The sequence below is a fragment of the Anastrepha ludens genome, chromosome 2 (assembly GCF_028408465.1).
Source record: "Anastrepha ludens isolate Willacy chromosome 2, idAnaLude1.1, whole genome shotgun sequence".
NCBI classification, from domain to species: Eukaryota; Metazoa; Arthropoda; class Insecta; order Diptera; family Tephritidae; genus Anastrepha; species Anastrepha ludens.
The window spans coordinates 124,538,077-124,560,625 of record NC_071498.1 but is presented as its reverse complement, the minus strand read 5'-3'; the positions used below and the strand labels follow the sequence as shown (position 1 = coordinate 124,560,625).

Here is a 22,549-nt window from a genome sequence, read left to right as displayed (position 1 = left end):
CGTACAACAGCTTAGTAGTCACTATGGACCCAAATTTTAATTCAATCATCCAATCTGCCTCTTTAAATATAATATTGCAAAGACTTTCGGTGGGGTCGTCATCATATCTAAAGCAGTACAGCTTCTGAAGTTACTGTCCAAATGTCATCCTGCTCCAGTACCAGCCTTGAAGCTGTAGCTGTAGAAAGTTCTTGCCGAGCTTCTCAAGAGAGTGTAAGGATCTTCACATTACTTTCTTATAGGAAAGCTGAGCCCTTTCTGTCCTTTTCCGAAACAAGTGGGGTTGTTTCACTGGAGTTTATTGCGAGACCCTTCAAAGCGGACCATTCATTCATATTACTCAGGGTCTTCTGTGCTTGCACAAACTGCCCTGATGGATTTTCCAGATGATAGTGCGGAAATACAACAAAAAAAGGGTATAGAAAAACAAGCACCAAGAGATGCTTAAATTTTAGCCAATACTGTATATACATATTTTTTTTTTCATCTCTGTACATCAGCGCCAACATCGCTACGATTTGTTGCATTTATTTTATACACTTTAATACTTCGGTTATTTATTGCCGACAATTTGTATTTGCTGTACTTTTGTACTTTGCAAATTGCTTCGCCGCTCGTTTGATGTTCTTCTTTTTTCATTTGTTTAATTTTTTCTTTATCCGAATGTTCTTTGTTTTTGTTTTTTATTTTATTTTTTTTATTATACCTCAACATTGGCCAATCGTATGCACTTTTTAATATCCGTTTTCTTTGCCAAGAGCAAAGAAATTAAAATATTTTTGTTGTTATTACTCTGTTTTTATTTATTTACACAATCGTTATCATTTATTTGTACGAAAATCATTGGCTCTGGTATTCTCTTTTGGCCTTAGATGGCAGATGAGCCCAATTTGAAAAATAGTTATGTGAAACGTAGCGCTTTCAAGCAGTATTTTGAGTTGGTTAACCAAATGTATCTCTTTGAGACGGAAATGTTCGACAGATACACCGCCAAAGCAACCTACATGGTGAATGCTGTGTTCCAGAAGAATATACTATGCATACGGATTCGCAATCCTAAGACATGTAAGTAATTGTATTGGGTACCAAAAAAGTTTAATTTACAGATTTATATATTGTACATACATATCAGGGCGGGTCGATTTAAAAATCGCTCATTTCTCTGTGAAAATCGTATTCTAGGGATCAAAATAAGAAACTTTGCCGAAGGAACCATACCTCTAAAACGAATTCTGATGTCCCCCAATATGGGTCGAACGAAAAATCCCACTTTGACCCATTTAGAGTGGACCAATCGAGTCCAACTGTACGACCGATCCCCACTAACTTTGGACGGCCGATCCACCCATGCCAGTGGCACACCTCCTGGAACTCCCCTGGGGGGTTCCCCATACAATCATTTCAAAATATCACCATTTTTGGCCTTTACATGAGAAAAGAAACTAAAAAGTTCGACCCAAATTGGGGGACATCAGAATTCGTTTTAGAGGTATGATTCTTTCGGCAAAGTTTCTTATTTTGATCCCTAGAATATGATTTTCACAGAGCAATGGGCGATTTTTTTGCCTCCTCAAAAATCGACCCGGCCTAATGCATATACAGATATACTTTCCCGCGGTTCATAGGTGGATTAACAAATAGATTACGCAGTAGAAACTCGATTCGTGCACACCTCGATACTTGCAACACAATTTTTCTTTAATACTACCTACATAAATATTGTATACCTATAATTATTAGGTCGGGGAATAAGTTTGCAGTGTTTTTATATTTTCTTTTATTTTACAACGATTTGTTTGCTATTTGGCAAAGGTTAAGTACTCACTTGGTAGAACTCTTACTGGTCTACAAAACTATGTTAATTTTATTTTTGAGTTATTTAATTTTGTATTAGTTTTGAGACTTAGAAATGGAATACCCAGAAGGCAAAAATAAAAATTTTCTACACCTGCTCTTATTTGCTTTTAATTGAAGTCAAAAAGCTGCCGAAGCATCCCGATACATTTGCGATGTGTATGGAGAAGGTGTCATGAGCGAATCTACAGCACGGAAACGGTTTGCAAAGTTCAAAAATTTTAAGAAGAACGGTCGCCAAACCAATCATGAATTGGCGGAAAAAATGAACTGCTATCATAAAACGATTCTAACTCAGCTTCCTTCAATGGGATTTACCGAAAAATTGGGAGCCTGAGTGCCCCATGAGCTCAACGAAAGAAATAAAGAAAGTCGCTTTTAAATTGCTTCTCAGCATCTCGGCCGCCATTGAACAACACGCGTTTCTAAACAGCGCTTTTTGTACTGAATCGTCACGGGAGATGACAAATGGTGCCTATACATCAATATGGAGCAAAGAAAGGAGTGGGGGCCAAAGCTGAGAGTCAAGCCAGATCTTCATCCGAAGAAGATCTAAATATGTACTTGGTGGGGCTGGGAGCGCATGGTGCACTGGGAAATGCTCTACATTGCCCAGCTACACCACGTGAATGAGGTTATTCGGCTGAAAAGACCTGATCGACAGGATCAAACCATACACCTTCATAACAACACCAGGCCCCATGTTATACACGTCGGCAAAGCCGCACTCTAAGAGCTAGAATGGGCCTGACGGACTTAACATGCTGGTATTGAAAAAGCTGGGTCCATTGGGATTAGAATACCACACTAGGGTCTTCAATATGTCTATGGTCACCTTCATTATTCCTGACAAGTGAAAATCGGGGAGAGTGGTCCCACTACTGAAACCTGGGACACCCGCCAACCAAAGGGATCCTTATCGTCCGATAACTCTCCTTTCCCCAGTAGTGAAGACTCTTGAAGCTCTTCTACTCCCACTCTTTATAAAACATCTGACCCCATCCTCACATCAGCATGGTTTCCGAGGAGTGCATAACACCACCACGGCGCTCACCGTCATTAACTCACGGGTAAACCGCGTGCTCAATTCATCTTCCCGATGAGGCCCATATGCTACCTGTGAAGGAGCATAACAAACTGATCAGCAAGCAGTTTCTGTTAGGGTGTTACCGTTAGTCCCACCCATGCAGACACCTGCTCGAGCCTGAGCCACCACCCAGGCATGTCAGGAGGCACTTCCTTAACTAATTACGTGGACGAGATCCAGAACAAAACAGACCAACAGCTACTGGATCGGACAGTGTACAGACAAAAGATCAACGAGATTCATCGGGAGAATCTTACCATCTTCTGAAGCTCCCGACCCATCGCAGGCGAATAGCTTCAACTTCCCCGAGAGTCCCGCGTAACCTTGGCACAACTACTTCTGGATACTGTGGCAGGTTAAACTCCGGCATGTGAAGGCACCCCGCACGACACTAACCACATTTTCACATACCCTATCAAATCCACTCATCTAACACCCAGTGCATCTGGACTCAACCTGTCAAAACAGCTATTTTCCTGGGCCTACCGTTAGATGAGCTAGACAAAGACGACCGGTGATTACACTACACTGACAGGGCAAAGTTACTGATTCAACAACAAAAACAAAAGCTCGAAAGGGAGGACCTTTAGCATCCGCCGCATTCTCCGGACCTTGCACCGACCGATTACCATCTTTTCTACTCCCTGTCAAACCATATGAAGCGCATTACCTTCAATAACAAAGAAGTCCTTAAAAACTGGCTCAACAAGCTCTTTGACATATGACCAGGCGATTCTTGACGGAACGGCATCAACAAATTCAACGAGAGTTGGTAAACAGCAATGGTTGCATCAATCCATTTTCGGACAAATTTAGCAAATTATGGATTTATGTTAAAGAAAAGAGCAGATGTACAATGCAGATATACAATATTTTGGAAGCTCTTACCCGACAAAACTCTTGGGCGCTGAAAAGCGCCTCGGCTCCACAGCAAAATATCAGTAAAGAGATAGTAACGTGCATTGCTTGCACAAATGCTGCTGGAAATTATAAAGTAAAAATAATGGGTACTGGGAAATCGGCGAATCCGCGTTCATTCAAAATGTTTACTGCTATGCCTGTTGTCTACATAGGAAATAAATGTGCTTGGATGGTTATGGCTTTATTTGAAGAATGGTTTCACAGAACATTTGCTCCAAAGGTATGTACATTTTTTGACAACACAAAAGCAAAAAACTTCCGGTAAAAGCACTTCTTATTGATGATGCTCCAGGCCATCCCAAAGAAGGCAAGTTCAAGAGCTACAGCGGCTAAATATCGTAAATATACTTTCCTCCAAAACGGCTTTAATAGGGTCCATAGATCAAAATGTTATCAGGCTTACAAAATTGAACTACAAAAAATCTCTCTTAAGTCACATTATTGCTCGTGGAGAAATTATCGATGAGTCACTGCCAAATATCGACCTGAAAAATACAATATGATTTTGGAATACTTTTACTACAAACTTCGATTAATCGTTTCAAAAACTGTTTGAAAAAACTTCTGACCGGGATTATGGCGATAGCATTCCTTTTTCAGAGTTACTATTACAAATAGCTGATGATGCAAGCCATATTCAATTCATTGCAGCAAGTCTCCCAATCTGGATTCGAGCAATGGATTGTTGAACCTCATTCGGAGCCCACAGCTTTAAATGAAGAATACTATAATGAAGACGATGAAACTGTCGTACAGTCGGCCAAATAACTAACGACGTGATGCTAAATACGAATAAAATTACTTCGGAGGTGGCAATAAATAACAGCATTGAATATATTTGGATTCGGCAGAGTAAAACAATGCTTGCTTAAACGAGGCGTTGTAGAGGCTCAGAAACCGGGTGTTTGTATAGTTCTAGCCCAAAGGTCAATGTTGCTTATGACGCCGGGCCAAAATATCCGCATGATCTTGCGAATACAAGGATTGAAGAATAATTGCAACACTTGCAGTCAGGATCCACGTTTCACAGCCATATGGCACTACTGACTTCACTTTGACGTCGAAAAGCCTTAACTTTGTATATCTGATATGTGCGTCTATCTCCAGACTTTATGCAGCATGCCAGCTCGTATATTTCTATGCGATTGCATGTGTCTACTGCTGGCCCACCATTTTTTGTAATGATACCATCAAGATGAGTTCTGGTATCTTCATCTACTTCATCTAGGAAGTGCCGGCATATGGATAGTGTGCGTTTCGTCTAATTTAATCTTTATGTATCTGAGTGAACCATTGAGTAATAACATCGTAGACGCGCATTCTCAGTACCAGCACACCATAGTACTCGATGTGCCACTCCTTCGCTCAGTTCTCTCATTTATTTCGATTTATCATTTTGGATTTGTTATCCGCAACGGAGCGCAAAACGTTTTGTGTACTATATAGGTCTGTTCAAGAAGCAAATAGTTTGTAGCAATTGTAACAAATTATCACGTTTTGGTGTTCATGTACCTAAAAGACTTGCAAAGTAGGGGAAAGTGAGAGAGCAAAATGACATTTCATTTTGAAGGGAAGTGGCAGTCAAAGAAGCCGCTGGATCAACTCATAGAAGTCAGCATAATAAGGATCAGAACGAGCGCATTATAAGCCAGATTATACAGTTTACGGTCATATCTTGAAAGAGCAATGAAGCCCGAGGAGAACAAAAACTAAAGACTATGATTTTCTTTGACGAATCTGATAAGGTACAATATGAAAAAAAAGGGATAAGATGTATACACAGACGAAAGGGATTGCTGAGTAGTTCCTCATCCTGCAAACAAGATGTACACATTGGATAATCGAAAGTAGCTATTGGTAATATTTGCCGTCACCATTGACTGTGCTCCGAAATTATTCCCATCAGGGTTCGCCTCTTGACTCCTCCTCTGTCGGAGAAGAAATTCCTATCACCTTGTTAGCTCTTTTCAGGAACCACAGTTGCCAGTACTGCACCAACGGTTTACTATAGGGTTATTCAATAGGTGCGCTTCAACTTTTTTCCGATAGGGAGGGCGAACGACGCAATATTTTTTATTTTTCCCTTGTCATTTGTAAACTTCATTAGTATACATTTCATCATGGAACGCTACACACTTGAGCAACGATTGTAAATCGTGCAAATTTTTTATGGAAATAATCGTTCTGTTGCTGCCACTTTAAGAGCATTATGGCCATTTTACGGTCCATTTAATAAGCCGTCCCGTTTTGGGGTTATGTGAAGTCATTGGTCTACAGTAATAAGCCGGCGACGATTTGTGAGCTCAGAGCCAATATTGAACGCGAAATTGCTGGAATTTCGGCCGATTTATGCAAAAGAGTGGTCGAAAATTGGGTTCAACGATTGGACTTCGTAAAACGTGCACGCGGTCGAATTGTATACTTAAATGTATATGTTCAAACTCGATAACAAAAAAAAAATTAGTTAAAAAAGTCAAACCGTTTGTGTTTTATTCAAAAAAGTTCAAAAGTTGAAGCGCTCTTGCTGAAAAACCCTATACTTAACATCTTGATGTACCCAACTGCTCCAGCTATGCAGGTCCCTCAAATTAGATCCGGTTCAATCGGACACTACATATCTATATATCTACACTACTCGTGACCGCAGTTCGCCAATGTATTAACCAGTTCGTTGGGTTGAATACCACAGCATTCCAGCACCCACATAAGTTCAAGCTCATTTTGTCTTGCAACATTAAAACTTACATTTCATTTTGAGGGGAAGTTGCAAGTTTTTACTGGTTAAATTTTTAGTTGTAAGAATTTGCAAGTGAGAAAACCAGCTGAGCGCAAAGTAAAAATAAATCTGAATTAAAGTTTCCGAATTGCCATTGCTAATGGATTGTTCTTCATATGACAGCGATGATGAAATGGAACAAATTATTGTGGACAAAATGAAATCATAAGCTTTGCATTTTATTTGCTTTATTTTTGCTTCTTATTTTTACGTTTTGTGATTTTTCCTGCCAACAATTTAATGAGCTGTTCGTTAAACTTGCAAATTCTAGCTGGTTTTGTGTTCATTTACTTTTTTTGATATTTTTCTCTTTAAGAGAGAATACTCGGAAATTAAGTTATGGCAAGTTACTCGATAATTTTTACATGAACAGACCTTACATTTTGTATACATATATAAGTAGAATTAGGTATAGATCGGCAACGGAAATCATTATTGAAGATACTAAGAACTGCCAATGGTCTAATAATATTTTCTTGTTTTGTCATTGCAGTGGAATACATTTCAGAGTCGCAGGAAACTCTGCATTCGATGCGCCGAGTAAGTAAACAGAATTTTATATCGTCACGTTATAAATACATACATAGAAGTATTGGTTATTGTCTGACAAACCCATAAAAATGCAAATTTAAAACTTTATATAACAACTAGACAAATTCTCAAGAAAATTTCAAATTGTTTATGTTTTTTCAGTTGTATAGCCTACTAGCTATTCCCGTCACGCGTTGCTACGCAAAAAACTAAAATAAATTTAAGAAAAATAACTTCTAAGAAAAATCAGTACATAAATATTTAATTCATCCTAAACCATTTTATTAATTTTGTTTATTTCGAAAAAATCGGTTGAACGGGGCAGAAGTTGCTACTCTGCAGCGCCACCTAGTGGCGAGTGGCATCAATAAGCATATGTTACAAACCTTCTCCGTGGAATAATATATACAATATATATACCAATTTTTATAATAATCGGTCCAGTAGCTTTTGAGTTCATAGATGGCACACAGACAAGCATTCATTTTTATATATAAAGAAGATTAAACATTAGTAAAATAGTGATTTTGTTGTTTAATAATTTTATTAAAAACTAAAAAATAAAATATGTTGAGTGAAAGAAATCTTTACTTTGACCATTGCGCTCTCCTTTGCTTTGTGTACCGTAACTGTCTAGTTAAAAATAAAAATTTTCCACCAGGGTGATTAATATAAAATATGTTTCAATAAGAGGTGTTATTTTAATATTCAAAGAAAAATGCTATTTTTTAACATAAATGATGTTTATTTTATTATAAAGAGGAAGGTATGCCGTTAATAGTGGAATAGGAAAATAACATCAGGCAAATGACCACCACGACCACGCTTACAGGAGAATATCCTTTTTATGAAAATTTCCATAACCGAATTGCAAAGTGGCTGGCCTATGTCCTCGATAACCTCACGAATTCCATCTCTGAGGTCTTGAATCGACCCTGGGCTGTTGGCGTAGACCTTCTCTTTCACATGATCCCAAAGAGAAAAGTCACAAGGTGTTAAATCACAAGATATCGGTGGCCAATTGTGCTGACCTCTTCGAGAGATAACACGGTCCGGAAACTTTTCCCGTAAAATATCAATGGTTTCGTTATTTGTATGGCACGTAGCGCTGTCTTGTTGAAAAGAAACGTTGTCCAGATCAATACCATCCAATTCCGGCCAAAAAAATGGTTAAACATCTCTCGATAACGCAACCCATTCACCTGTAGCAGCTGTTATTGGAAAACCCTTTCATTCATACCACTACTAAATTTGTGCAAAATTTTTCAAAATTCTAAAACTTTCAACTTTTTAAGCATAGTTCTCAAAATTTTCTGTGTATGCAACTTTTTGTCCCTTAAATTTTAATATAGATAAATTGAAGCTTGAGATGACTACAAAATACTGTTGATTTCCTTTTATTTTTGTTGATGTTTTTTTTTCCGTATAAAAGTTTCTGACATATCGCGCATACAGAGTTTGATTGAAAGGTAATGAGCCTTCCCGCACGGAGTGTCTGCTAAGCGATCAACCGAATCGACAGGTGGGGGAAAATGATCGTTGGACCTTCCACTAGAAACCGGTCTTAGTTCGCTGGCAACAGCGGTGCAGTCAACATCGCTCCGCGCGTGAAAGCTGTTTTAAAAGTGCGTTAGGATTTTGCAGTGGCGAAAATGCAACGATCGTTGAAGCAACATTACTCGATAAAATTTTGCGTACAGCTAAACAAAACGAGTACCGAAACCATTGGGCTACTCAAGGAGGCTTACGGGGACCAATCTCTGTCCAGTGCCTAGGTAAAACGGTAGCACAAGTCGTTCAAGGAAGGCCGGGAGGACGTCGAAGACGAACAGCGATCTGGAAGGCCTTCGACAACGCAAACAGACGAAGATGTGAACCGGGTTCGCGAATTTTTGAACATTGACCGTCGTGCTAGTCTACGTGAGATCAGTGAAGAGTTAAATATAACTTATTACAATGTGCGGGGAATCGTGACCGGAAAACTTGAAATGCCCAAAGTGTGTGCCAAATCGAGGAAATCCAAAAAACTGTGACAGCCGAATTGAACGCGATTCCGGCGGATGAGTTTAAAAAATGTTTCCTGCAGTGGAAGGACCGCTACCAGTGGTGTATTGACGCTCAAGAGTCCTATTTTGAAGAATACTAGTTGTATAAGCCAAAAGGTTTAATAAAACTGTTTAAAAAAAATAAAGCTCATTACGTTTGAATCAAACCCTGTATACCTGTTTTGTTTATATATTTATAACAATTTTTCCCCCTTTTTTTTATCCCCTTCCATGTCAGGACAAATAGATTGCTACTAAATTTTCGTAAATTAGACTGAAGTAATTTTCTGTTATTTAGACAAGTTTTAATTCTTGCCAGAAAAAATACAAGACACACCTTAAACGTTAATATTACGTTGCTAATTAGCCGATTCAAGCTACTGATAAGCTTCACCAGTCAGTGTGGTCAGCATCATCTAATCCCAAGGCTCTTTTCCTTGCCTCTCCTTTCACCTCACAACGGATGAATTTTGAATATTTGCTCTAGTGGGCCTCTCACAAGGGCAGACATTTGACTTAACCTAACCTAGCAGTTATTATTTTTATGAAAAAATAGAATGAAACTTTCACTATCATTTCTTTTTTTTTTAAATAAAATAAGTCTCAAAAACTTTTGTTATAAAAATAGTAACCGATTGGGTCCCTGCTTTAAAATGATACTTTTCGCTTTTTTTGTGATACTTTTAAGATATAAATTAAATTTAATTTGTCAAATTTAGCCAACTGAAGATGCAAGTGCAATGCAAGACGCGGGAGGAGCTGGGTTCAAATGCAGAATAACAAAATTCACCGTTTACGCAACACTCATATCGTGGCTGGTGTATCGGCCTCAAGAGAGTGACTTACAGATAATGAAAGCTAAGTCATTTATCAGAGCCACGAAGGCGAAGAAGAATCCTACCGAAAAGGACAAATATTATCTGAAGATTTGCGAATGTAAGTGCATACGTTTCTATAAATGCGGTATTAATTATCGTGACATTGCTGATTATATTTATAAAAAATAAAAACATACTAAATAATATTGTAAAAAAATATTTCCATGCCGTGATTCATGTGCTCGTATATAGATCACAATCAAAAACGTACCATCATTTAATGCAGCTACGCTAAATATCCAAATCGAAAACTGCACTAAGTCACTGCTTCCCCAAGTGCCTAATTTCAATCAATTTTGCATTAAAAATGCACCATAAATATAACGGAATTTGGCCATTTGGATGGACGCTCATAAAGCTATTCAATAAACCACGTATTAGCTTTGGTTGATGGGGGGCGAAATGGCGCCCGTGCAGTCTTGCATTGCTCATCGTCAGGCACCTACACACACATACACTCACTCGCACAGACACAACTAATTCTTCTCCCTCTACTTGCAACCGCTTTAATGATGGCAATCATTTTTGACGCTTATCGAACGAGCACTTGGTTCCGTGCGGCAAACACGAAAGAGGAAGCATTTGAGCGCAATCCGCACAATGAGTAGCTGTAATGAAAATTGTGCTTCAATTATTCTATGACTGAAAGTTTTTTCGTTTTCTTTTGTTTTTTTTTCGCTTCTTTTTTGCTTTTTTTGCTTTTTTTTCTTTTTTTTTTAAATGAACCAATGGACCACTTATTCAGCTACTCAAACGGCGCACTTATTCGCGTATTAAGAAGTGCTGGCGAAAAATAAAGCAACTCATTTAATACTTGAGAAAAGCAATGTCCTTCAAAGTGAATTCAATTTAGTTCTGCTGCTGACGTTACTCTGAGTGGAGCTTTTAAAATTTGAATTGTGAGATTATTTGTGCGATTATTTGATTTTTTACGAGCGCAAAGGAGTAGTGCGTAGTCAAAAATACAAAAAAAAAAACGAAAATCGTGCGGAAGGTTGAGTGAGGGTTCTAAAATATTGACAATGGCTTACTAAAAATATATGCACTACCTCTCGCCTCACTTGACTCGCAGCTAATAACCCAGTCAGCAAAGCATACTGAATATCCGCAAGTAGTTGTATGTATATAAGGCATTAATTCTACTTCTCCAATATTTGAAAAGTACATATATTTGATACCGGCGCCAAGTTCAAAGCGCTTTAAATGTAGAAAATCTGAACTTCTCTAACGCTTCGCTGGTTTTATTAGCCGCATTAAGTGCTGCGCGTCGGATAATTTTGTTAGCGCATATTATTGAACATTATTTTTCACTTTGCTTAAGTGAAAAATATACATACTGGCATACGAGAAGCACGTCAATAAATACCTTATACATACATACACACTTCAAATGTTCTACTCATTTATCCATTTATCCATTTCTCTTTTCTCTCTTCTTTCGCTTAGTGCTTGTACGTGCCGAACAGCAGGATGGTTTGCCTACTTGGCGCGAATTGGTTGGCGATCGTATTTTAATTGAATTCGGAATACAATTTCGATTGAATCTATCGCGTGGTGAGTTCATGTTGAGCACACGTAGGTACATACACACGTAGTAGAATTAAATTGCAAGTTACGCATACGCCATGATGGGCTCGCCCGCACTGTATTGATGAAATTACGTATTTGTTTAACGAAAGATTATCTCATAGGAATGAATAATATTTTATAGAAATGAGTAAGAAGTAGTTTAATAGGACTCCCACACAGTTCGTAAAATACAATTTTTATTATTTAATTATTTATTTATTCATTTAATAATAATCCAGAAAATATTGCATTTACAATAAGTTAAATTATCCAATGAAAATCGCGTATTAGTAACTTTTATATTTACAGGGTCCGCCATATAACATTACGGAATTAAAAATTCTATAAAAAATAAACTACTCAATATTTTTCCAAACTGTTTTTTTTTATTTTGAAGTACAATCCTTCCGTTTATTGATGGAACACAACTGCATTCATATGGCTGCCTCGGCTAGCCATGCACCATCCCATACGATCGGTCCAATTTTTCAACACATTTTCGATTGTATTTCAGCTATGACATCGCGTATGTTGGCCTTCAGTGCATCAATTGTTGCTGGTTTGTTGGCATAACACTGGTCTTTGACGGCACCCCAAAGATAATAATCCAACGGCGTCAAATCGCAGCTCCCAACCCAGTTTCTCTTACTTTTTTCGCAAAGTAACGCACATACGCTTCATTCGGTGCTTTTCTTCTTCCCATTGCCGTACGTAATTTTCGTACACATTCTGCAACATTACCAAGATTTTCAAAGAAATGTCGCAATATTTCCCAGCGTTCTTTGAGCGTATACACAACGATTTTCGTTCAGCGGAAGAATTAAACTAATTTTCCGTCAAATCAGATGAAAGCTAAGTGTTACCATTCTTCAAATAATACCTAGTGCAAATCCGTAACGATGCGGGCCTAGGTGCAATTGAGCAAAGCTTCTTACACATGAATAAGAATCATAAAAAAAAACAAGAAGAAACGTTCTTACAGACTAAGAAACAGTGACGACTAGAGAACAGTGGCGAACTAATCACTGTCAGGGTCAAGCAAGGTTGTCCCCAAGGGGGTGTTCTTTCTCTCCTGTTGTGGTGCTTGGTGGTAGACTCTCTACTAGCGGAGATGCAGGAGCTCGGTTTTCATGTACAAGAATATGTGGACGATGTCTGTGCGCTAACATCTGATAAATCCCTAAGGAGGCTTTGCACAAAAGTAAAGGTAAATCGTGCATGAAGGATTTTTCAGCTATGTCGCAGAGCCTTTGGTAAAACCTGGGGTCTGAAACTTGATATGGTCCTATGGATATACACAACACTTATCAGACCAATCATCACTTACGCCTCTGTGGTCTGGCGGTGTCGGAGCATGGTTAGGTTCACACTCCGGGAACTATGCAGGCTGCAAAAAAGTGTATGTGTATGCATTACGGGTGCCATGAGTACAACCTCCGGCGATGCGCCAAATGCTATGCTTGATTTGCTCCCCTTGCATTTTAAGATACAACAAGAAGCAATTAAAGCAATGTGTAGACTCCATAAATATGGTTTCTGGCACGAAAATGGAACTTCGTGACACACAGAAATATTTAAGTTGTTATGTGAGTAATATCCATTGTTTTTGGCACCTAAAGGCGACCTGATACCCATATTTTCATTTCGAAGGAAATTTGATGTCAGAGCAATGCATCAATCCAGAATGCATTCAGTGAGGTTTGGCGGATATTTTCTTTACCGCTGGGTCTAAGACTGAAATTGGGTCTGGAGCTGGATGGTACTTAAACAATGGTTATAAGTATCACTATGCTATGGGGGAAACGGAAACTGTTTTCCAAACGGAAATTTTTGCATTCTGAAAGTAGCTGAATGGATAATCAAGAGGAGATGGAACGGGAAACAGATTGGAGTTCTCAGTGGCAGTCAGGCTGTACTGAAGACCCTGTATAACGCGAAGCAAACCTCAAAGATTGTTCAAGAATGTAAGGAGAAGCTTAATTCTGTCGCAAGACAGAACAGGCTTGTACTTATATGGGTTCCAGGACACTCCGGTGTACAAGGAAACGAAATTGCCGATGAATTGGCCAACCGTGGATCAGCGGTTCCCCCAAAAAGGCCAGAATCAATAATCGGAATCAGTTCCACAGGGATCATAAATTGGATCAGCGATTATGTATGCAGTTTACATAAAGAGCGATGGTTCGGTCTAGAACGCTGCAGCGCTGCAATTTGATGGTCGGCAATATTACAGGACACAACCTATGGTGTCAGCATTTGGCCACCATTGGAATGATTGAAGACCCGATGAGCCTGTCTTGCTTGGACGAGGAGGATAGCACGGAGCACTTTCTCTGTGAGAATCTTGCTTTTGCTAGATCAAGGCTACGAATTTTGGGTTCCGATGTAGTGAAAATGAGTAATATTCGTTCTGTAATACTGGAGAATATTTACTGATTTGCCAAAGAATCTTGAAAATTTTCACAAGACTAACTACCTTTGTCTTTGTCTCTATTCTTTCCTATCTCTTTCTCTGATACTTTTTTCCTTTCGCGCTTGACTATCTACCCTCTTTCCAGAGCTCTAGGACTAAAAGGTTCCGAGCTTAACAAAGAAAACATTTTTTTTTTTTGTTAAAATTAACGTAATTTCCATTAAGAACAATGAAATCAATCTAGCGCCGCTCTGACATTTAAATATCACTTTTGTAGAACAATTTAACTTTTGTCACAAAATAGGCATCAGGATCAGCGAAAACCTCTTCATTCGAGCGAAATTTCTTACCGGCAAGCATTTTTTTAGGTGGGTGTGGAAGCAATTCAAAGTTAAATTCGTGCAGTTTTGCTATTGTTTTGGTCAACAGTGATCAAACGCGACACCCACTGTGAACAGAGCTTTCTCATTGTCAAATGCTCATAAATATAAAGCCAACTCATTCTTTTGTTATTTTTATGATATCAGCTAACACACACAAATTCACTTATTGATCATTTAAAACGATTTTGTGTATCTTTTTGATGTTTTCTGGTGTTATCGCCTCATTTGCACATTCACTGCGTTGTGCATCATCGGTGTCTCTTCGACTACGTTTGAAGTGAGCAAACCATTGTTTTGTTGTAGTTTCTGATGAAGCGGAGTGCCCATAACACTTTCTTAGCTTGGGCGATTTTTTGGTTTTTTTTCATCAAAAAGCAGTAAAAAATTCAAATACGAAATTATTTTTGATCAATTGCTTTGAAAATAAAAAAAAGTAGCGTCACTCTTAGCGCAATAACTCATGAGTCAATGAATAGAATATCATGAGATTTTAACAGCTGTCAGTTTACAATTAGTTCTAATTGAAATTTCATCAAATCTGCATAAATTCAGTACGTACCAATTACAGAATTCGAATAGTAAAATTGGCTTTGCTAAAATAAAAAAAAAATACAGCTAACGGTATATTTCCAGGTGTTAGAAATAAACAAACTGTAACCCATCAAACATTGTGTGGGGTGACTCACACCCCAGTGCCTGCCGTATCGATATCTAAAAGTAAAACCACACTTAATATAATATAATTTATAAATAAATAAATAAAATTCTTTTAAAACCGATCCAAGTGTATTACCATAGCAAATTAGTTAGGGAAAAAAGGAATCCATTACTTTTATTTTCTATTTTACCCAAATGGCGTAAAACTATTTTATGATCGATCTTTAGCTGCTGGGCGACGCTACGACTACCAGCAAGCCGGTCAACTTCGATTATTTTTGTAATTTTATTGAGATTTTCTACAATATCAACATTTTTCCAACATAAAAAATGCCTGAACGGAATTGACGAAACCAAAATTGAAGGTTATTTACTTTTACAATATCGACACCATAAACACCATTTACTATTTCAGCGGCCTGGCTTGCATTTTCGCCTTCAACAAAGGAAAACTGTAAATTGTACCGAATTTTCTCTTCACTGACTACCATTGCTAACACCCTGTAACTCACAACTGAATGGAATAAACAAAAAACAGAATCTTTTTACTGTGAAATGTTAGCTTGTCAACGAGCATAAATTTCAATTGTTTGTTCCATACTTTACGAGAAATTGATTATAATGGATTAATGGAAATAATGAATTTTTTTTTCATCAAACTAATATTTTTCCAAATTTGAAATTTTGTCACAACAACAAATTTTCTCCAAATATTCGGAATTTTTAGAAAAATTTCGGGTACGCAGTTTTATAGCCTTTTGAGTTTTGATAAGAAAATGTGCATTGATTCCTCACAATTTTTTTTGCTGGTGCTGTTAAAAATGTTTTTTCTTTAAATGGAAAATTTCGAGCATGTATTATAAGGGGCAAGTGCACAAGAGTGCTAGCAAAAAAAAAGTTGAAAATTCGGCACGATGTCTTAGCTACGTGAGACGTAACTTTGTTTTGATATCCGATATAAAACTGCGTACCCAAAATTTCGTTAAAAGTTGTGATTCAAAAGTTTGTAATTTTGAGGGAAATTTGTGGAATTTTTTTTTTTAATTTTCACAAAGTATTTTTGTTTTCCTTGTCCACTCCTCTTGGGAGCATAGGGCCTCGACAAGACTTTTCTAGCGTTAGTTTCGATAATCTATTTGATTTCTCACAGGATAGGTGATTATCCTGCTGCTCACAAAGTATGTAACTTGGATTTACCTATATGAGTTTTGTAAGAGATTTAAATCATATTTAAAAAAATTATTAAAATAAAATAAGCGCGAAAATCGATTATTCAGTTTAACTAAAATTTCCCAAGTACTTTCTATCGGTAAATTCGCACTCATTTCATGATAATGCAAACGACAAAAGCATACAGAGAATTCACGTCGCAGCTTAAATGGTGCAGTTGAAAAATCGCAACTATTTACTTCTAATTTTTAAAATTGTAAAGTATTTAGTACTTTTTCGGGTACTCTTTATTATCAATTACCGCTTGCAGTCTACGTGTCATTGAATCAACAATTTTTTTTGTATGTTCTGGACTAATTTGGTTCCAGTCTTCAAGTATCGCCTCTTTAGGTTCAGATTTGTTATGGATATCACGTTTTCTTATATATTTCTTATTCCTTCAAAACCAACCACAAATGTAGGACTTTCAACAGTGTGAAGACATTTACATATATATTAACCATGTTCATATTTTTGTGACTTGTGCTTAGGGTCAATGTCTCGCGAAATGAGAAAGTCATCTTGAATTTGTAATTTTCTAGTAATTTCAAACAAATTCTCTTACAGACGTTTCTAACTCCATTTGATGGCATGCATGCTGAGACCATAACGTTGCCACCGCCTTGTTTTATAGTAGCTCGCAAATGTTGGGGGCCATAATAAGAGGGCCCCCTTGTCCAAATAAATTTATTTTTACCTCGACTGCAAAAGAAAAGATTCTCCAAAATGCTGGGTTTCTATTTAGATGGTCACTCACAAACTGCAATCTCCTACTTCTATTTCTTGCACTTCATCATCATCGGTTTCTGTTTCTTCCACTGGAGCCTAGGGTTTAGTAAAATACCTCCATCTGATTCTGGATTTCGTTCCAAGTTTTTTCGGACGTTTCAACTTCCTTTTGGACAGTTCTCCTCCAAGATATTTTTGGACGGCGAGCACCTTGCGGATTCCAATTCAGTTCTTGACGACAGCTCTCATTTGCGAAGCGTATGCCCAATCCTCCTCCTCTTTTGCAGTTTTATCATGTGAGCTACCGGCTGAATTTTGCACCGCTCGTATAGGTCGTCGTTACTTATGGTGTTAGGCCACCAGATCTTCAATATCCTGCGTAAGTATCTGTTCACTCAGCTTTGGATTTTGTTTTTGCACTTACGAAAGATTTATTACGGGCTATTCTGCCATTTATGAAACTTGCTTGATGAAACTTGCGTCAAAAATAGCAATACTTTTAAGGTGCAACGTGAATTCTCTGTATTTTTTATTTCTTTTTTTTTTGCTTTACACTGAAAGTAATGTTGAGAAATGAAATGCAACAAATAATAGAAGTATCTGAGAAATGTTCAATTTTCGCAAAATATTATGAAATATAGAAAACTTTGCAAAAAATCGTATCTGTATAAAATGAGGTATGAGTGACTGAAGTTATTGCCTCAGTAGCTTAACACTATCCGAACTAATTACAGGGTCCGGCACTTAAAGTGCGACCAATTAAAAAGGCAAATTACTTTTATTCAATTCAAAGTAAAAAATACGTGAAAATAGTATAAAATTAAAAATCAATTTACTTTTTCTCGATATGACCACCTTTTGCCTTGACTATGGTCTCGAGATGGTCCAGAAATGAGTCGCAAGCTGGCCGAATGTGACTTGTAGGTATTTTAGCCCACTCGCGTACAATGGCTTTTTACTGCGCCTCGAGGCTAGTAAATCTTTTAGTTCGGACTTTGCTCTTCAAAATGACCCAAACAGAATAATCCATCGGGTACGCGTTTGGTGAATTTGAGAGCCATTGTGTGGACACTATCAAGCCTGGAATGTTGTTTCTTAGCCCTTCTTGGTTCCCTCGAGCTTTGTGAGACGGTGCCGAATCCTGTTGAAACGTCCATGGTCTGCCAATAAAATTTTTGTCTGCCCACGGCTTTAAAGCAACCTGCAGAATACTTTCCCGATAATATTTCGCATTTACCTTGACGTCAGGCTCAATGAATACGATTGGAGAGCGCCTATCTGCGGTTATAGCAGCCCAAGCCATTACCTTTGGCGGGTGCTGCCTCCGGTCGGTTAATAAATCCTATCGTTTTGTAAGTTTACAAATTGCTCACTTTGAAAAATTTTCTCGTCAGAGTTGTGTTTCCGGAAATTGGCCGCTTTCGGCCAAGCGAAGCAACTCCATTGCTCTCTCAAGTGTAACTTGTTGCTGCTTTGGTGTGAGATCAGGCGTTCTTTCGCCATTTAACTGGCACTTCGTCGGGGATTTCGCCCAAGTTGCTTCTTTACTTTTTGAACCATTTAACGTGACGTTGCAGTCTTTTGATGACCACCTCCATGACGTTTCGCGATGCTACTAGTATCATTGGAACGAGTAATGGAGCGATAAACAAAAACTTTATTTACTTTAAGGTGCTCGAACGAACAATCACTAGTTGAGGTTTTCCTGCCAAATATAATGCAGCCACACTATTGCGTTTGAAATACATTACTGATTTTCTTTTTTCGCGTTTACTCTCGGCAAAATGCTTCCGCGCGCTTGTAAACAATACTCTGAATTGTCAATTAGCCAACTAACAGACAGCTGATGCCCGCTTAAATGAGTTTGTGATACTCATGTGACAGTTGTGAAATCACCTTGCTCTTTTTCTTTTTTCCTTTTACAGAAATATTCGAGGTCATGTTCGAGGGTCAGCAATTTGAACATTTCGGTTATTTGCTGCCAAACGTTTTGCGTACAGCCATCATGAAGAAAGAAATGCTATTCAATGACTACGAAGCTGTAGCCAACATCATCAATAGATATAATGCGATCATTGATGGACTAGTGCTGTCGGAGGTAAGTGCCCGTGCAGAATGTTAACATACAAACATACATACATATATACTCGTATTCGTATACTAAGAGTTCCATACTCCCATGCATTCATATGCAATTCTTCTTTGATTTTTTGAAAGAATACTTGATTGTTGCACAGAAGCTATTACGCTCGCATATAAATGTGCAAATACACACAAACTCATACTGCTGCACAAATGTATATGTATATACACATTTATCCCATTGAACTACTACTGTTTGAAAAATCGCCTTCTGCTGCTTTTGTTAACTCTTCAGCGCTCCATAATAAATTGAGCGAGCTATTTTAGGTGGTCCCACTCACTTTTGCTGCTCTCCTCTACACCTGCTGCTGCCCTTTACAACTGTTTCTGCGTTCCATAGTAAATAGAGCGAGCGATTGTTGCTGCTGCCCTCTACACCTGCTTCTGTTTTTATTTCTGCTCGAGTTAATGCGAATTTTCTTGCCAATATTTGTATTTCCTTTCGCACAAATGAGCTCCCGCTGTCCTCGCCCAAGTGCACTCCTGCCTCTACTCATGTAAAATATGCATACATCTGTATTTATTTGCACATGTTTCCCTGGCCTTGTTCCTACTTTATTCGTAACAATTTCTTTCCTATTTATTGTACCCTGATCCTGCTTGCAAAATACACTGCTTGTTTGTTTTTGTTTTTTGTTTCGTTAAATGGTTCCAAATTACTGCCCAAATGTTTTGTATTTCAAACATATGTCCTTTCGTGATATGAAAATACTTTTCACTTATATCGATATAATAAATTTGTACAGTAGCCACTCGATTATGTGAACTAATCCAGACGCGACGCGTTAGTAAGCTCCGACCGAATTAGCGCATGAAAAGCCATTTTTACACCTTTCTTCTGGTATCCGTGAAGTCGTCTGTAACGATTCGAACCACTTGAACTTGTCGATATATACATTTCCATATTATTCCTACAAGGAACATAGGGCCGTTATAAAAATATTCCAATCTATATATGTTCAAATAATCTATTCCAATATCTAAAACTAGGTATTTCATCTCTCCGCAGCTCTTGCTTTGGGCTGCTATTTCGAGCTCAGTCTGCCTTCTCTAGGAATGTGGTGGGCCTCCTGACGTACGGCTACCCTGAGCATTTCATCCGATGGACATTTTCGTTACGTCGCCTGTTGGCCACTCCATCGCCATTTCCTTCTCCTAACGTCAACATTTGCCTGCATTAGTTAACAAACCGATAGATACTCAGGTAGATAGATAAATTTGATTTCAGGATTGCACTTCGACTTCATCGTGGTTTCTGCCCTCTACTCATCACAGCGCCTCATCCAGATCCAATCCCTTATTAGAGTTCAGATAGAACTACGTTAGACTCAGCGTATGTGTATTTCTTCTGGCTGCAATTGGCCAAGATATTTCAACCTTCTCCGCACCATGGCGCTGCATTCAAGGAGAAGGTGTATTGGAGTCTCCGGGGATTGTTCGCAGAAACGATAAGAGTCAATGGACCACATTCTCAATCTTGCGCAAATTACTACGCAATCTACAATGCCTTTGAGAATGTTGGTTAGCATCCTCAGTATATCTTTAGGGAGGGTTATGAGTTTCCCAAGTCCCTTTTGATTGCTCGCCCAGGTAGGGATTTCGCCTCGCGTAGCCCCACAACTTGGTGCCAACTAACCTCCCTTAGCTTCAGCTCGTCACTCCTGAGCTGCTTCTTAAGCGTGTGTTGTCCCATAGCATACTATTAATGACGAGACCGCCGCCTCTCTTGCCTATGCGTCCGCTACTTTGTTCCCACTTATACCCCTGTGTCGTTGGGACCCAAATTAGCCGGATATGATTGTGCTTTTCTAGGTTAGGTTAGGTTGATATGGTTGCCCAGGGAATGGGCACACTTGGACGAAGAAGAATTCGTCCTTTGTGATGCCATTGTGGAGGGGTGAAGCGGGAGAGAAAGACCGATGGGATACAGGGAGAGGGCGGGGAGAGGTGGTGCTGGGATAGTTGGGGAGCGTGCGGATTACGAACGATGACTATGTTTGCGTCAACCGCTTTATGCTGCTGATGAAATTCATCAGATTTTTAATGTCAGCGCCAGCTATATCAGCAGGCGTGACAAAGAAGTAGGAGCCAAGATGCCTAGATCTTAGCCCCGCCAGAGCAGGGCAGCTAAGGAGAAGGTGCTAAGATGATTCCACCTCATCCTCCATACATCCAGCGCAAAAAGGACTTGTGCTTTTCTAACAAATTCAGTTTCTCGATACGCTCAAACGCCAGTGAGGACTTAACCTTACAGGATGACAGTACCTTGAGTTCAGGATGACTATCGCTCAGAATGGGAATTAGCACATTCCGGAGTTTCTTGTCTAAATTGATCTTTGTACACAGGTGCTTGGAAGGTGCTTGAAAAACTACCCACCGACGCAGAGCGCTCGTTTGGTAGCCGTGCTTTTTGATAGCCAAGACTGCATGCATGCAGAGATAGTGAAGAGACTCTTCAAGTTCACCGGTAAGATACCGAAAGCCATCTTATCCACTTGCTCACCATGAAGCTAGTTTCTTTAGAAAAAAAATTTAAGCAACGTGCGGCTACTTTTGGTCAAAGTGAATTGGAAACTATACCAGACTTTTATGGTACAAACTAAAGTTCGGTTGATTTCTAATTCATAGGAAAAAAAGCTGTCATATGAGCGTTTGAAAAACCCGCCTGTGATTGTTGAAAAACCAATGCATCAGCAGAGAGGCACCGTTCTTTTTTCCGTCACAGTGCTGCGATTAAACATCATTTAGAAGTTAATACTAGAGATGCATACATATATGAAGTATATTGGGCTTCAGTAAGCTGCGCACTACTGAATCAATAATATTTTTTGCGTGGTCAATAATGGAGTAATCAGTCGAATTTGAGATGCCAGTTAACCAATGTGGAATTCGGTTTGGCATCACACGCTTTGAAATCACATTTTTGTAGACTGCCATGTAAGACGAATGTAAAGCCAACAAATCAGCAACGAGTCAAAAGATTAGCACAATCTTCGAGGCAGAAAAATATGCCTTTGTGATGTGCGAGAGGGAATGTCTGCGTAGAAAAATGAAAAAAAAGAGTTAGACCGCTTTGAGAGCCCTTCTCTTAACTATAATCACCTGAACCTTCTCAAAACGTTAGGGAACTTCAACACAGTATTATGAGGTTTGGTTCCTGGATACGTGAGATGTGAGAAAAAGAAATGGTGGACTTACAAAAGGTCACATTAACGAATTTCTCAGAAAGAGGGAGAAGAAGAAATTCGTTAAGCACTGGCGAAACCCTATCGGTCGCGACAAGCGAATCAATTCTTAACGCCGGATACAGGAATTTTTGATAATCTACTTTCGCTTAGCACCGGTTTATCAAGTT

The 22,549-nt window shown here is 38.6% G+C and overlaps 1 protein-coding gene across 1 annotated transcript in view; it reads left to right on the top strand.

Annotated features, from left to right (window-relative positions):
- Positions 1-22,549, top strand: part of LOC128854832 (dynein axonemal heavy chain 10) — a 286,044-nt gene that overhangs the window by 7,795 nt on the left and 255,700 nt on the right. The window contains exons 4-8 of the mRNA XM_054089249.1: positions 873-1,065; positions 7,132-7,178; positions 9,934-10,150; positions 11,539-11,646; positions 18,978-19,150. Of these exons, the coding sequence (XP_053945224.1) occupies positions 873-1,065; positions 7,132-7,178; positions 9,934-10,150; positions 11,539-11,646; positions 18,978-19,150 (738 nt within the window). The remainder of the gene's footprint in view (positions 1-872; positions 1,066-7,131; positions 7,179-9,933; positions 10,151-11,538; positions 11,647-18,977; positions 19,151-22,549) is intronic.